Source organism: Parasteatoda tepidariorum, chromosome 7, assembly GCF_043381705.1.
Source record: "Parasteatoda tepidariorum isolate YZ-2023 chromosome 7, CAS_Ptep_4.0, whole genome shotgun sequence".
Taxonomy (NCBI): domain Eukaryota; kingdom Metazoa; phylum Arthropoda; class Arachnida; order Araneae; family Theridiidae; genus Parasteatoda; species Parasteatoda tepidariorum.
In genome coordinates, this window is record NC_092210.1 from 79,818,511 (window position 1) to 79,835,109 (window position 16,599).

The following is a 16,599-nucleotide window of genomic DNA, read 5'->3' on the forward strand; positions in this document are numbered from 1 at the left end:
TCCCCCCCCCCCTTTTTTTTCTCCTCCAGTTTTGCTTTAACCCTTTTTGGGCGAAATAAATAAAATAAAAAATTATGAACACTGTGATGTATATTTTTCACTAATTTTATTTTTCTACTATTGCCAAGGGTTCTGAAGACATGTATAAAATATTAGTAATTCATTTGAAGTCTGCACTTCCTGTTGAAATTTTTTTTAAAACTAAAACGGTTATTGAATCATTCGAAACTAATCATATGTTTTTATACGGAACTAAAATTGCAAGTTCTGTTCAATTCAAATTTTAAAAAAAAAATTTTTGAACTAAATTATTTGTTTATTGTTTTGGCCAATGGTCCATCCACGCACTATTCTATTTCTTAAATAAAATATTATTTTTCATACGCGAAACTTTTTCTGTGTTTATATACCGAAGGATATTTAAGCATATTTCAATGAAAATGATATCACATTTTATAGCATTTCTATGGTAGGTTGGAAATGGGATTAAAAGAAGAAAAAAAAAGGATCATGTTGAATTTAGAAACAGGCAAGAATTCTTGGAAAATCTTTTAAATAAGTTCGATGTTAGTGGAAGTACCTGTCATTTCCCACTAAAATACAAAATTTGCAACCATAAAATCTATCATAATCTATGTTTTTTTCTTCATGTTCGAATATTACTAAATATTGTCTTGTCACTTTGGTTGGACTTAGAAAAGTCACATTTTAAAATGGACTTAGAAAAGTCATATTTTAAAATGGACTTAGAAAAGTCATATTTTAAAAACTAACAACATTAATATGTATTAGCTTTGAAAGCATCTTTCTAAGCGACAACTCGAGTCGAATCGAATCATTTGCAAATCCGATTAATTTTTCTGTTTCCTCAGCTGCCGGATGTGTTGCAATGTTTGTACAATCGTTGATGAGTGGAGGATTTATTTCTGACGTTTTTCCCTTGTTGTACTTACATGCACATTCATTTTCACATTTGAGGATTACGCAGTAGGTGTAGGCGTACTAATTTGGTTAAGTGACTTTCATTTTTAATAAATGAAGTTTGAATGACTTGATCGTTTATAGGAAAGCAATTAATCTTTCATGGATATCAAGAGTCATCTATTTCATAAAATTCTTGAAGTTTTTAGTTCTCAATACCGTGGCTGGGAGTATATGCCTCCTTCATTCATTAAAAATTCCATTAAGTCCACCCCCACCCCCGCCATAAAAAAAAGAAAATTTTCCTGAAACTTCATCGATGTTAATTGGGCTACGATTGAAAAAAAAAAATAAGTAAAGCTAATTATATTGCAGGTATTTAATTAATTTAAGTATGTATATACATATAAATATAAATTTTTTTATCTGTGAAATTTGCAGAACTAATGCACTATCAAAAAAGAATTATTTATTTCACCCACTCAAAGGAGAAAAAAATGGATGCCTGTGACGTAATGTTATGTTCTCTTGAAAAGATATTATCGAACATACATTGTGTTATTGTTTGGCTTACATATTTATGTTAGCAATAACGTTTATTTTACAAAAAAATATTCTAAAATTAAATTATCATTAATAAATTAAGAAATGTTTTTTTTTTTTTTTTTTGTTNTTTTTTTTTTTTTTTTTTTGGATACTTTATAAAAAACGTCATTATATTGAATTAATTCTGTGACGCTGTGGTCAAAATCATGTATAATTAAATTTATTAAACCAATAACCAAGTGTTAAACTATATATGTTGCAACCCTACCACCATACATAATTGAAAGAATTTCCGACTGAAAACAGGAAATATCTATTAGCAGCTCTTCATTTTATTGTTATCCTTTCTGAACTTTTTTTTTTTTTTAAATGGATTGTTCTAGTTTTTTCTTAGAGAACAAAAATAAGGGCATCTTATAATTTAAAAAACAGATTTAATAACTGTGAGAGGTATTTAAATAATAATGATATCGAAAACTTTTTCATCGAAACATTAAAAGAGCTTTATGATCCGTATGCATTATTTTTGTGTATTTCTTTAAGTTTGCCTCTTCTGTTTGTTGAATCGTTTTTCATTAATATCCATTTTTTCCCCTTTAATTCTGTGGATGCTATTTTTATTTTTAAAAAAAGTATATATATTAAATTGAAATAGAAATTTTCCAGAAAATAATTGCCACTTTTTGTTCTTCATATTAACGGCATTTAATTATATATTTCTTATTATTTCTCTACAGTTTTCATATTTTCAGTTTTCAGTGTTTTCAGTACTTTTTCCAATACTAAGAAAGAGTTAAGTGTAATTATTTATGTAAAGATTTTGAAGATTTTGTCGTTTTAAAAAAATTAAAGAGGGCATAATACTGAGGGCCAGGAAAGCAGGTAAAAAGTAAAGGTATCGAACATGGAACTGGGGAGCTGCAAGGACTTTCAAAACGAACTGAGTGATCCTTGGAGTCAATGTCAAAAGGTTGATTTTTTTCTTCTTTTTTTTGTAGTGTTACATCAAACGGTATATGATTTTCATGGTTTTAATGAAATTATAATTTGCATCTCAGATTAATGAGTTTGTCTGAATCATCAGAGATTATTTGGTTTAAATTTTGGTTCTTTAACGGACTCTTCATTCACACTATTTTATCGCGAAAACAGATCCTTCACAAAATTCCTCTTTTGTACAATGAAGTAGATGACGTCTTTAATTCATAATATTAAAATTACTGCTTCTAGTAAGATATTGTTTTTTTTTCCCCCCTTTCAAAATCACCATCTTTATTTTTATATTTTCAAAAGAAAAAAACAAGACTTTTGAAGAAAGAATCCATTTCTGCGGAATCTATATATATATTTCTCTTACACGGCACCAAAAAAAAACCTCATTACAACTCCCCGAATGGCAACGTTAGAAAATCGACCAATGATTGCTGCTAAAAATGTCACATGCCAAATCTAGCTTAGGGGACTCAACATATAGCGCTTTTAAAAACGGAAGCAATAACCAGAGTGAGCATTATCAGGTTGTTCAATTCAGATTCATGCCCTAAAAACATGATAATATTTAATTTAAACTCAATTAGGAATTAATTAATTAATTGAAGTGAGAATGCTTTAAGAGGCCGCTAAGATGTAACAGTAGATGTCGAAGAGTATAATCAGTGTTAATGCTTGGTGTTAATTTCTTAGAGCTTTGCAGAAAAAAATGTTTTTTGGAAAAAATTTAATTGAAACTTCTATTGGCAGTAGGCAAGGGGAACTGCCAAAATCAAAACTCCCCGATTAGAAATGCAGCATGGCGACCTCTACGTGGTATTTCTCGGGTAATGCTAACTGCCATGCATTTTAATTTATTGTTTGTAAAACATCCTTATTTTGTTCTAAAATGTTATGTACTTTATACATAGGATTGTGTAGCAATTCTCGGGGGTTGGCGAGCGTTAGCGAGCAGGGGGCAGAGTCTCCTAGTTATCATAAAATTATGTATGACGCAAATTCGCCAAAATAAGACTTTAACGAAATGCCTGACTGCTAGTTTCTGCGATTTTCACAATAGTTTAAAATTTGGACCTTTCCCGATTGAACAAATTTATGAGCAGATTTTTCACAATTCCACAAAAACCGGACCTTTCAGAAAAAAGTTGAAAATAACCAACTTTCGCCCGAGTGGATCCAGCCCGAATCCTTCTGGTTTTTTCCGGTTCACTAAAAAAAAAAAAAAATTAAGAGTAAGTTTTTTTTTTTTACTGTGCTAGATTAATAGGTTTTACCTACAAAAGCTCGATAATTGTAAGTTACTGTCATTTAATCAAAGACTTTCAAGCAATTAAAGCCATTTACTTTATTTATAAAGTAAAATGCATTCAACTTGTTTTGAGAGCATACTAATATGTCTTAATTAAGGATGTAAAAATGGTCTGTTTTATGAAGAACACACGGGGGACCATCATCCAAGAAAGGACATCAGGCGCAACCTTACAGAGGAGCTACATTCATGAAAAATAATTAAAAAGGAATTCCAGAATAAAATGTTTTTCCCTTTTAATTACTCTCAGTTTCATTTATAATTACAGGCCCCATAACTTGGACAATTTTTTTTCCGATTTACCTAAATATTGAACAGGATGTCGACTATTGCTTTGCATATAGATTTATTTATTTTTTAAAATTATTTTTAATGAATTAGCAATATATTTGATTAAATATTCTTTTGGAAAAGCACTTATCATTCAACAGAAACAATAAAAAACATCTGAGTGTCATAGAAAATACATTAATAAATGTTAATTGTTATATTGTCGAGTTATGTTTATTTTCATTTAAAAAAAAAAAAACAGTTTCTAATGTTGCAAAATTTTATTTGATGTAAAGTCAAATTACTGAATAGAGTTTTTACATTATCTACCGTAAGGCCTTTTGAATAAGATTTTGTTTAACTGCGTTTATGTGTCATGTTAGAGGAACGTTAATGTTGATTAGATCTTAGTCCAGGTAAAGACTCATAAATCGTTCCACTTTTATTATTTTTTGTTACACTTAGTTTTTATGTTATTTAAATTTGTTGCGATGCATATTTTTATAAAAAGTTTTACATAGCATAAAAAATACATATAATTATGATTAAGAAAACTTGAGCCAATAATATATTAGCAATTTATAGGTGCAACAAATATCGAATGATGTTTTTCAATGTAACATCTAAATAAAATGAACTAAAACAATTTGTTGTCATTTTCTATCGCGTTTCTAAAAACGCATGTTATGGTTCCTTAATTAACTAAAGTCTAGATTTATTTGGTTGTTATGAAAAAGAACACAAGAATTGTAGGCATTTTATCCTATAAATTATTTATTTATTCATTACTTAGATGGATTGATTTGTAATTATTTTTATAATTCTTTCTTAATATTATTCTCTACTATTATTATTATGAATTTATTATTCCAAATTAAAGACTGAAAACAGGAAGTGGTAGTCTTTTATTATACAATAATACTGTAATATTACTTTATTACGTAACATTTTATTAAAAAAAATATTGGAAATGGTATTTAACTGAACTGTTTTGCAATTATAAAAATGTTGATAAGTTATAATTACTTTTATAATTAGATTTATATAAAAATGTTCCCAGTCTAAACTTCCATTTAAAGTAATAAATTTTTCAATAATAGTTTTAAATTTTTCAATAATTTTAAATTTTTATCTAACACGTTGTCTGTCATTAAAAACAGAGGTAGCAATCTGAAACCTCCCTGTAAAATGATTACATTTCAACAAAACAGTTGATATATAATTAACTACAATCACTTAGCTTTCATGTTAATTAGCAAATCCTAGTCCTACAATCCTACAATCTCATTAAGGGCTTGGTAAATTTTAAATATTTCTGAAGAAAAAATACTGATAAAACATGGGCTTTTGAGGAAAAACCTCAAGTGGTCTAAGCTATGAAAAAAAAAGCTTGGAACTAGCCCATGTAAATAGTGCAATGTAGTTGCTCTATTCCGTTTACTGTCAAGATTCTGCCGCGCTTTATTTTTATTTATTTTTTTAAGATAAAAACTGATAGCAACTTAATTATTGCATTTTTTTTTTTTCATTAAACAAAGATTTTGTTGTTTCCCAAAATATATTAACAGTAAGTAGTTATAGTTTGATCTAACTTTATACTTTTGCTAATTTTTTTTTTAACTTAAGTAGTAATCACAGAAGAAATTATCTTACTTAAGATTTAAGCTCTAATTTCTTACAACTTTTTTTAAAAAAAAAAGGTATTTCTTACATCACTACAAATGGTTGCAAGAACAAGACTCTAAGGATTTCTTTATGTAATTGTGTTCTGCAATATTTTTGTAAAAACAATAATGTATTTCTTTTTTTTTTCTTATACAGTCGAACTCGTTTATAACGAGCTCGGATTTAACGAGAACTCGGATTTACCGAGGAGAATATTTGGTTGGATCAATGTTAAGTCTATGGAACAGAAGTCGCTTTTAACGAGCAATACCCGGTTTTAGCGAGCAATATTTTTCTGTCTTGCAATCTTTTTTTCAAATTGATAAGAAATGCACTCGAAATAAAAAGAAACGGCGAACTGAAACTTCAAAGTAAGCTAACAAACTACTATTTTAAATATGTAGATTAATGAAAAAAATATATGCTTTGGTAAGAATCTTTTCCTTTATTTTTCTTTCCGTTTATTGCTTCTTTCCTTTAAGACTGTAGCGCAACTAGAAATTTTTTGCTGGTTGGGAGGGACAGTTGTCATTAAATTAAGAAAAGTATTTTATTAAANTCTCGGCTTCATTCAATTCTGCCGTTGTTAAGAAGGATTTGTTTCTTTTATCTGCAGCGACAGAACAGTTCTTCATGAATCTAAAACAATATTGCATTTTTTTCATTAAACAAAGATTTTGTTTCCCAAAATATATTAACAGTAAGTAGTTACAGTTTGATCTAACTTAATACTTTTGCTAAGTTTTTTATAACTAAAGTGGCAGTCACATAAGAAATTATCTTACTTAAGATTTAAGCTCTAATTTCTTAGAGCTTTTTTTTTTCTAAAAAAAAAAGGATATTTCTTACATTACTACAAAGAGTTGCAAGAACAAGACTCTAAGGATTTCTTAATATAATTGTGTTCTGCAATATTTTTGTAAAAGCAATAATAATATATTTCTTTTTTCTTCTTCTTATAACATAGTTTTAAGCTTACTATTTAGAAATTCAATTTTGCGTTTCCAATAAATTCATTCTATTCTATTTCATTCTACTTTGCGTTTAGGATTTTTAAAATGTTTCAAATGAAAAAATAATTTCGTGCATATTTTTTAACTTGACAGTTGTTTTCGTAACTTTTAATATTATTACACAAAATTGTGCTCCTTCCATCAATGAGTTAAGTACTCATTAGAACTGAAGATTTACGAAAAGTGTTCAATTTTTATGTTTTATTTTTTATAGATGATATTTCTTTTCTTTTTATGGAATGTTGTTGATTTAAAAGAAAGTCATGATCGTTTTATATTTATGATCTGTAGATTCAGACTTTGTTTATTTTCTCTCTCTATTTTTATTATGCTGCAAGGCAGTTAAAAGTTATGGCTTTTGTGAAGAAATAGAATCTCAGCTATAAATTTAAAAGTTATCGTCTTTACAACACTTAGAAAAGTAATAAGTTATTCTCCCTTCAAATATTGATGTTTGTCTATTCTATATTCTAAGATTTACTGATGTAGTTGAAATGTTCCACTCCGACTCTATTGATGACTCAGAGACTCCACCTTTATTAAGTTTCACCTAATCCTCGAGAACAAAAAATACATTGGGATGGTGTTTTCTACACTAAGGGGGGTGGGACACTGCAAGCCCTTGACTGCCTATTCTTACGGGTTACTGTTTCCGGTGCATTTTGCAGTCATTTGGCTCCCAACGTGACCATTGGCGCTTTCAGACTATCTTGAATAGTATTTCTTGTATGCGTGTATTTGTTACCTGGTTTATTATTTGTGTTTAAAAAAAGTGTATCGTTATATGAATCGCCATTTTGAAATAAAAATTCGTTATAAAACAATTCTTACCTTGTCAACAGTATACCAACTTCGAAATTTAAACTTAAATGATAATTTGTTATCTCGCAGCACGAACAATATGCTAACACTAACGTATGATAATGCCCCTTGTAACAAGGACAAACAGTAATAAACGTGTAAAAAGAGGCCAATTCGGGGCTGCCAAAGAGGCGAGTACTTTCTAAATGCCATGCCTCTTTTTTTAACAATACGTCTATAAATAACTAAAACAAATTTACACTTCAAACTCACCAGAATTAATTAATATCATCAAAATCTTATGAAATACAGCTGAGAAATTATATAATTTATTTCTGTCATTAAATTATCTGTTTGAAAATATCGCCTCGCAGAATAAGCAAAGCAGCGGTATACTTTCTAACCGGAAGTAAAGCATGTCAAGAGCTCGAGACTGTTTTGGTTTGCATATTGAAAACACCATCCATATATAATAACTGAGTAAATAAAAAATTTTTATACTGTAAATATTAATTTTGTATCCACGATTAGTGTTAAATGTATTTACATTTCATAACAGAACAGTTGAAGAAATAAACTTCAGAAAATATTGAAATTGTATAAAAAAAACATTCTAAGAAAAAGTTAGATATCACGCGCGAATTTTTTTATTAAGAAGAAGATTCTTGAGGAATATTCTGCAAACTATGACAAATGAAACATTCAGAGACAAGAAACATTCAGATCTGGCAAGTTATTTTTTAAAAAAAATTGTAACATAATTCATTTAAATAACATCTTTCTTCATAATTCGCGGGCAAGAAACTTCCATTTTTCTAGAAACAAGTTTAGGGATTACAAAGATTGTCAGGATATATACCCGATTTAAGTTTAATTTCTTTTCCTGTTATTTTAAGGACACGTGAATTATTTTCTTTCTTTTAACAGTGATATGATTAAACTAACTAATGTAACGATATTCAAAACATTTAAAAATAATATTAATCCCCTAGATAAGTGAATTATTCAAGCCATTATTTAATAAAATGTATGTTTCAATGAGAAATATCACAATGAATGTTCATTTCAAGGGATTACTGTACTACTAAATAGTCGGAAAAAATTTTTTCTATGAAAATTGCGTTTATAAGCAGCACAGTTTCAAACACTTTTTTCATTGTAACAACGTGTTTTTCCCCTTTTTGCAAATATGTTTATTTGTAGACGCAATTTAAATGAGAATGTTAATCGACATAACCTTTTCCATGTTGTGTATCGCATCATCTATTGATGGGGCTGCTCTTGAAAGTAATACCACACTTCCTTTTGACCTTTAGCCATTCTGCTATTAATGGAAAAAAAAAAACAACCTAGTAACACACCAAGGGCGTTGCGGAATTCGATATCGGGCACAATGACCACTCATAAATACTAGACATCGTATGTGTCAGGGTTTCAATAGGGGAGAGAAAAAATATATATCCGTCGCTTCTTACAATGGGACATTATTAAAATTGGGAGTTTTGCCGCAAAAGGTGGCCGATTTGTCTAACAATGATGGGAGAGTGGACGCGTATGGAAATGGCATTTTGTCTGTTGGACAAAACAGAAGAAATGATATCATAGCTGAATGGAGCTTTTATAAATGTTACTATTCAAGGATAGACTCTTCCGTAGATTTCGAAATAGTTCGAGGATTTATTTTTAGATGCCATAATTTTCGGTGACTTTAGGTGGATCATTTGTGATTGAATTATAGTATGAAAAATTGTTATTTGCGAGAAGCATCTTTCAATGAAGAAGTTTTAAAGAATAGGAAGGAAGATTTTTTATTGAAATTTTTTTTAATTAACGAGAGCGGTTCCCAACCCGACGGCTGCGACTCAAAAGCGGGCCGTCGGCGGCTTGGCATCGGGCAGTGGACACTGGTCGAAACTCTAAGCCAAGATAAATCTTGAGGTCCAATACCAGTCACTATACCTAGTGAAATGTAGCATCGCTCAATATTTTATTAATTCTTCTTCTACATAATCTTTAAATATGTGCTCAATATATACAATATAAATTCGTTACATTAGGTGTCTATTTTTTTTATTATGTGTTTTGCTTGAATATTTAGTAGTTATTAGGACTTATTTTTCTCTCTCACGTAATTGGTGGTTTGCGTAATTAAAAAGATATGGAACTGCTGATTTTCGCAATTACTTCGAGAAATTTGACTGAGTATGCAACAGAAATAAAAGTAACATCAAGTATCCGAATTTCGACGAATATTTTGCTATCGTAACCGATAATTAAATATTTCAGCTACTCCATTATTATTCTACCTTCTCCCCGAAATTTTTAATTAAAAAAAGTATATTTTCGATGTCTGTTTTCGTAAATTAAATTATCATGATTGCATTTTAGTATGTAAAATTTCTATCATTACTTCAAACGTTATTCTGAGTATAATGTTTATTATTTTGCTAATATCATTTGCTATTCAAATAGAGTATGCATATATTTAATTTAAAAAAAATTTAAGTTGCTTAACAAAATTTGAAAATTCATTACTTTTAATGAATACTTATTTTAATGTTCTCCCTAAGTGTTTTTAGAAGGGTGGCCCATCCTGCCTGCCCGTTTACTTAGGTAAATGCACCCCCTTGCCCTTTTTGTAAGAATGCTGTCCCCTTTTTTTTTTTAGAAAAAAAAATCTTTTTTTTTATTTTAAGAAAAGAAATTGCAGTTGCATTAGCCAAGAGCTTGTGATTACCATAACTACTGCAAAAAGTTAAATGCAAACCCTTATATTGCACCATGGCCCCTGCCCTGACTAATATTGAAAACTTAAGTGTAATTAATATGTGTATCATCCTGTTACTTAATTTTAGTTTAAATTGTAATCTGCTACATATTTACTGGAGGATAATTGTTGGTAAACTGTGCACAATTACTTGTTAATTGAAGTGAGAATCTGTATAAAGAAGTTTGAACAATTACATTTTGAAAACTTAGAGTGAGAAAGTTTAGATATAATTGCAGTAAGCTTCATGTTGCGCAAAATTTTTAATCGCTTGTTTTGTGCAAAATTTAACATCACAAATCATTCTTCAAATTCTACTCAATGCACTAGCGTTGGTGTGATTTAAATTAACTGAGATTTTTTCCATCTATTCTTTAAACAAACTGATTTTTTTTTTTTTTAAATTATAAACTTTTTTAAAAAATATATTTTGGTCAGTATAATAAATAAATATATTCTTTAGAGTGTGATTTTTTTGAAGTCTGATGTTAGTAATAAGGAATTTTTTTTAAAGAAATAATGAATGTAAATTATTATATTTACATATAGTTCTTACATTACAGTTACATTATTTTATTAAAAAAAAAGCATTGATTTTTTTTAAATATTATTCAAATGATTTTCTAAAAAAATATTAATTTAAGTATTAAATATTTTTTATACAATATAATTTAAAAATACATTATTTAGGTGGTGACTTTTTTAAAAGTCTTATTTCATCGATAATGAAGATTTCATACTAAGAAATAATTTGCCTGTATATTATTATATTTCAAAATAGACTGAAAATAAAAAATGAAGACTTGGATAAGAGTGACATGAATCTTTTAGATTATACTATTTCACTAATTGTGTGCCAAATAATTTTCTGGCAAAAATCGTATTTCAATTTTATCCATTTAAATGCAATGCTTTTAAAACTTATTAAATATGTATTTTGAGTGTATCAAAACTTGTTCTTCCCAGAATAACTTAAAATAATTTTTCTTTCTCTTATTTTTTCTGGTCTAAACTAATAATTTACTCTTCATTAGATATCTAATTGACAGTCTCCCAACCTTTAAAATTCATTAGGAAGAAACACATAACTATATTTTATTTATTCAATGATATATTTAGTAATTTTAACCAATTTAGTAAGAAATTTTAACTATAATATTATTTTTAAAAAAATTTAAAAAAATCTGAATTGAATAAAAAGAAATCCAATTCATGTAAAATAAAACAGTTTTTTTTTTTTTTTTTTATTTTTTTTAGNTTTTTTTTTTTTTTTTTTTTTTTTTAAATTTTAAAATCCTAATTTTTCCCAACCCTGAAAAATACAAATACTACTGTACAAATACTTTACTCCCTTATCATTTACTCCTTTTTATTTTAAATCATTGATATTTTCAACCTAGAAAGTGCTTTTTCTAGGAAAAGTTCTCTTAGAATCAAAGCTATCTTTTATAATTTTTTTAAAAAACTTTTATGCATGTTTTATTAGTAGTTTCTAAGTTGAATAAAATTTGAAAGCTAATTTTTAAACCTCTTGTACATAGTGAGGCTATTAACTTCCAGGACTGTTATAATAAATCCTTAAAATATTATGTGAATTACATATCCATTTATGTTTCGATACGCATTCCAACTGCCACAATGAATTTGTACTGTAAAAGATTCTTTTATAAAAAATCTGTTGTAAAAGTTTCAGAAACAACTTTAAATACCCTCTTTCAGAATGTGTTTCAATTCAGATGTCATTGATGTCTTCGACATCTTTAATCCTTTTCCTTCAGCCAATTTTTTAGTTTTGGAAACTAGAAGAAGTTTTCATATTATTTGTTTGAAGAGTATGGTGGATGTATAGTATGAGTAAAGAAGAGTATGGTAATATTTAATCAACCTTTGAAACTACATCCGATAAATTTGATAAAGGAACAAGGTTTTAGATAAAGATGTTAAAAATGCCCTGACATCAGAATTGAAGAACATTCTAAAAGTAGTTTCAGAGACTTTTACAACCGAGTAAAAAACTGCATTGCTGGAAGTGTTGTTGAGTTCGCTTTAATTTTATGAAAATACTATCAGCTAAGTTTAATATTAATTGTAATACAATAATACAGTAGGGAACCGATTATCCGGAACGATCGGGACCATCGCTATTCCGGATAACTGATTTTTCCGGTTTTCTGAATCGCTACAAAAAGCCTTTTATTTTATTGTTAAACCCAACAAAAAAAATTTTTTTTTTTTTTTTTGGAAATAATCTTAAAAAGAAGAAAAAATTATGAAGGAATACACTAATGATTGTTTCCAAAATGATGGTAAGGTAAACATCTTTCAAAAAACAAAGAGAAATCCTAAAATCTTATGAGGAAAAAAACATTTTTTAAAAAAATGACGTAAAAATTAATCGAATTTCGTTCCGGTTTTTTGGTTTTCCGGTTTTCTGATTTCCGGATAACGGGTTCTGTACTGTAGTATGCAATAATCATTAAATTTAACGTGAGAACTGGGCCATAATGCCACATAAGGGTTTATTTCAAACTTATAACTTGATTATTTGACAATAATGTATTTCTTATAAAATAAAATTTATCTAGATCAGTTCTTAAAATTAAAGCCACACCTTGTGCATTGGTAGTGAAAAGTTTTATATTTGCAGGAGAGGCGGCAGAAGCAGAGAGACTTGCTCGGAAAGTTCGAGTTCTGTGTTGGGTGATGACAGGTCCAGATAACCATGAACGTAAAGCTAAACATGTGAAGGCTACATGGGGACAACGTTGCAACATCCTTCTGTTCATGAGCTCAAAAGAGGATCCCTATTTGCCTGCGATAGCGCTGGACGTAAAGGAGGGCAGGGATCACCTATGGGCAAAAACTAAAAAAGCATTCACGTATGTCCACGACAAATACATTGATGAAGCTGATTGGTTTATGAAAGCAGATGATGACACTTACGTTGTCGTTGAAAATTTAAGGTGAAGTCATGAATGTTTTTATTTATATTTCTATTTGGCACTGAAGTGTGCAAGGGTTTATCATCCACTACTTTCAAGAAATATAAGTTTTAAGTCCAGTATGAGATGGGCTGCCAAAAAAATTTTTTTTTTAAATTATTATAATAAATTAATTGGACCTGGTTAGAAATTTCTTAATTTTAAATTCTTCTTGATGTTTAAATTAGTATAAAAAGAGTAATTCTTAAAAACTGAAATAGATTGTAGTTCTATAAAAATTTTATTACGGAATTAAATTTCTTACATTTGTGATTTATTATAAATAAAACAAAGATTGTTCCTAGTTAATTACAAATCAAATAAGCCAATTTATTAAATTGAGTTCCATTTAATCAATTATGGTATCAATGAAATTCAGTATAGGAACATCTAAACTTGACTAATTTTAGAATCAGGCTGATCTCTAAGAACTAGACTGAATACTAAGCACCAGACTGATCTCTAAGAAAGTATCTCATCAGTCATGTATTGAAAGCTTTTCATTTTCTCATTTTTGGAATAGTGTTAATGTATGTTATTAAAAATATTTTTGTCTACATGGATATTTTGTTCTGATTATTATTATTTTTTTGGGTCAAAGACATTACACTGTGGCAACCCATATAGCACAAAATCGTGAAGTGAATGTCTGTTGGCTGTCATTGGAAACATCCACTATAACCCTTGTGCATGTCTTGTGGTTGTCCATTACACAGCCTGTGGAAGTTCTTCTGCCCTCTAACAGTTGACAGCCAAAATTTAGTTGTTGATTTTTAGATGTAATGATGTATGCACAATTTGAAAAGTCTATGATCGACTTTGTTAGGCTTAACTAATGTAATTATAATAAAATTCAAACATAAGCATGATGTAGAAATGCCTAAGAACTGGCATAGAAAAATTTTAAACAGGAATATCATTATAACAATACGGTCAAAGAAATAGAAAATTGTCTGGGTCATAATCAAAGCACAGTCTTTATCATTAGGAAAATATTTACCTCCAGACTTTAAAATAACAAGTTACAAAAGAATTAACAACTTCTGAAACTTTTAAATATTATTCTAATAATGATATCTAATGGAATACAAGCCTATTATTGGATTATCAACCATAAGGAGACATTTCCCTAGATGTTTAATAGTGGTCATTTCGTAGATGCCCAGCCACATCTATGGTGTGCCTATTATATCTATAAGATGTTTGTACTGAAACCACTACAGATCATCTATGATTAATCCACTGGACTATGTGGTAGAAATCTTGATGACTAATGGACGACTTGTGCTATATGGTAGTGTTGTAGGATGTTTTTGGTTGCAATTATTGTGAATGCCAATGTCTTATCGTTTTATATGGCTCTATCAGATACTAAGAACTAATGCACTAGCTCTAACTTTTATGAAGTAACTATGAAGATTAAATCAGAAGTCAAATTTAGTTTTCTCTAACTTAATGCCAAATCTTGCCATGTATAGATTTGTGTTCTAACTTAGTATAGAAATTTGATAGGCAATATCTGTTTCACTATGAACATTTTAGAGTTTTTTGAAGACATAATTTTGGAGCCTACCTAAATGAAAAAGTGTTGTTAAAAATATTACACTTATTTTCTAAGCTGTTTAGTTTTTTAAGCATAAAAAGCAACAAGTTTTAATTTACCAAATTGCAAATTTTGGTATTTTGTTAACCTGTTTGTTGCTTTTTAAGTAGACTTAAGAGTTGATGAGAAATGGCATATTAGCTACATGTTACAATTTTATATTTTGAAACAGTTGACTGGAGCTGAAATTGTAAACAAAATAACAAATTTTTTTAATAAATTATTGGGTATCAGGATAACAGGAAATTAAATTTATTCCTGTTTTGAAATTTTTTTTTAAGTTCTCTTTAATGCCCTTTCTTTAACAGCATTGCTTTCTTTAAATCAATACAACTACAAATGAGGTATCTCAGCAATTTTACCTTCTATTTTTTTCAGACTTTGTTTGCAATACTATTTTATTAGTTTTTTTTTTTAAGTATATGTAATGTCATTTACATTTTTCACAGCTAAGCTGATTCTGTTTCTTTGAATATTAAAATCATTTAGTGTTCCTCATATTTAGCAGATCAGTACATTTTGGGTTTTATTTTGTCTACGTTTGAATTTTAATTTGTAATAGTTCATTACTTAAAAAAATTCCATTGTTTTGTTTACAAACTTATTTGTATTCTCGCAAAATGTAGTTTTTATGACTTTTACATATTTTCAGATACATGCTCATGTCACACAATCCCAGTGAACCAGTTTATTTTGGTTGCCGATTTAAGCCTTACGTGAAGCAAGGCTACATGAGTGGTGGAGCAGGCTACGTTCTGAGCAAAGAGGCTGTCAAAAGATTTGTACAGAAGGGCATACCTGATGGAGAGAAGTGTCGTTCGGACGATGGTGGGGCTGAGGATGTGGAGATAGGAAAGTGCCTGGAAAGCATTGGCGTGAAAGCCGGTGACACTAGAGACAGTTTAGGCAGGGGAAGGTTTTTTCCCTTTGTTCCTGAACATCATCTCATTCCTGGTCATGTGCCAAAAGATTCCTGGTATTGGCAGTACATCTATTATGCATCTACAGAGGTACATATTCCCTTCAGAATTAAATATTTTCACTTTCACAAAGAAAAAATTAAAGTGTGATGTTTTGTTATTCATCTTAGGGAATTAATTATAATAAAAATACATAATGCAAATGATATACATTTTGCAGTGTTCAAATACAACTATATTGCATAGATAAAATGTGGTAATTTTGCACTTGAAAAATGTAATAATCTTTTTGAGAAATATTTTTTTATAATATTATATTTGTTTTTGCTTGCTTTAGTACCTTTGCACAGTACCTTTGCAACAATTTTTTAAAATAAAGGTATAATCATCCATTTTGAGGATGCTTTACATGCTCAAAGTTATAATCAATAATTTATCTTCAAAAAGTAATTAAACTGTTTAATTTTTTTAAAATTTTAAAAAAAGTTGAAAAAATTCTAAATTTTTAAATCCCTAAGGCTTTTTTATTTTAACATATTTTCAAAAAAAGTTTTTTTCATAGTGCTTGCAATATTTATCTTAATAATTTTGTGCATTCATTTGTTGATATATCAATTAGAATATTTTTTATAGATTATTTTGTAAAAAAGTAGAAAAAAAGGGTAAAAATTCCTGTTAGGTATATATAACATGCCGTAAAAATTGTAATACCTCATAAAATGCTTATTCCATGCACAGTTTAAATAAGTGTATTATACTCAATATAAAAAAGTTTACTTCAAAGCTTTATCTCAAATAGAAAAAATTCCTTAG

The 16,599-nt window shown here is 28.6% G+C and overlaps 1 protein-coding gene across 1 annotated transcript in view; it reads left to right on the forward strand.

Moving 5' to 3' along the window:
• Positions 1-16,599, forward strand: part of LOC107451861 (Glycoprotein-N-acetylgalactosamine 3-beta-galactosyltransferase 1) — an 85,500-nt gene that overhangs the window by 58,925 nt on the left and 9,976 nt on the right. Inside the window, exons 3-4 of the mRNA XM_071183689.1 lie at positions 12,930-13,245; positions 15,519-15,876. Of these exons, the coding sequence (XP_071039790.1) occupies positions 12,930-13,245; positions 15,519-15,876 (674 nt within the window). The remainder of the gene's footprint in view (positions 1-12,929; positions 13,246-15,518; positions 15,877-16,599) is intronic.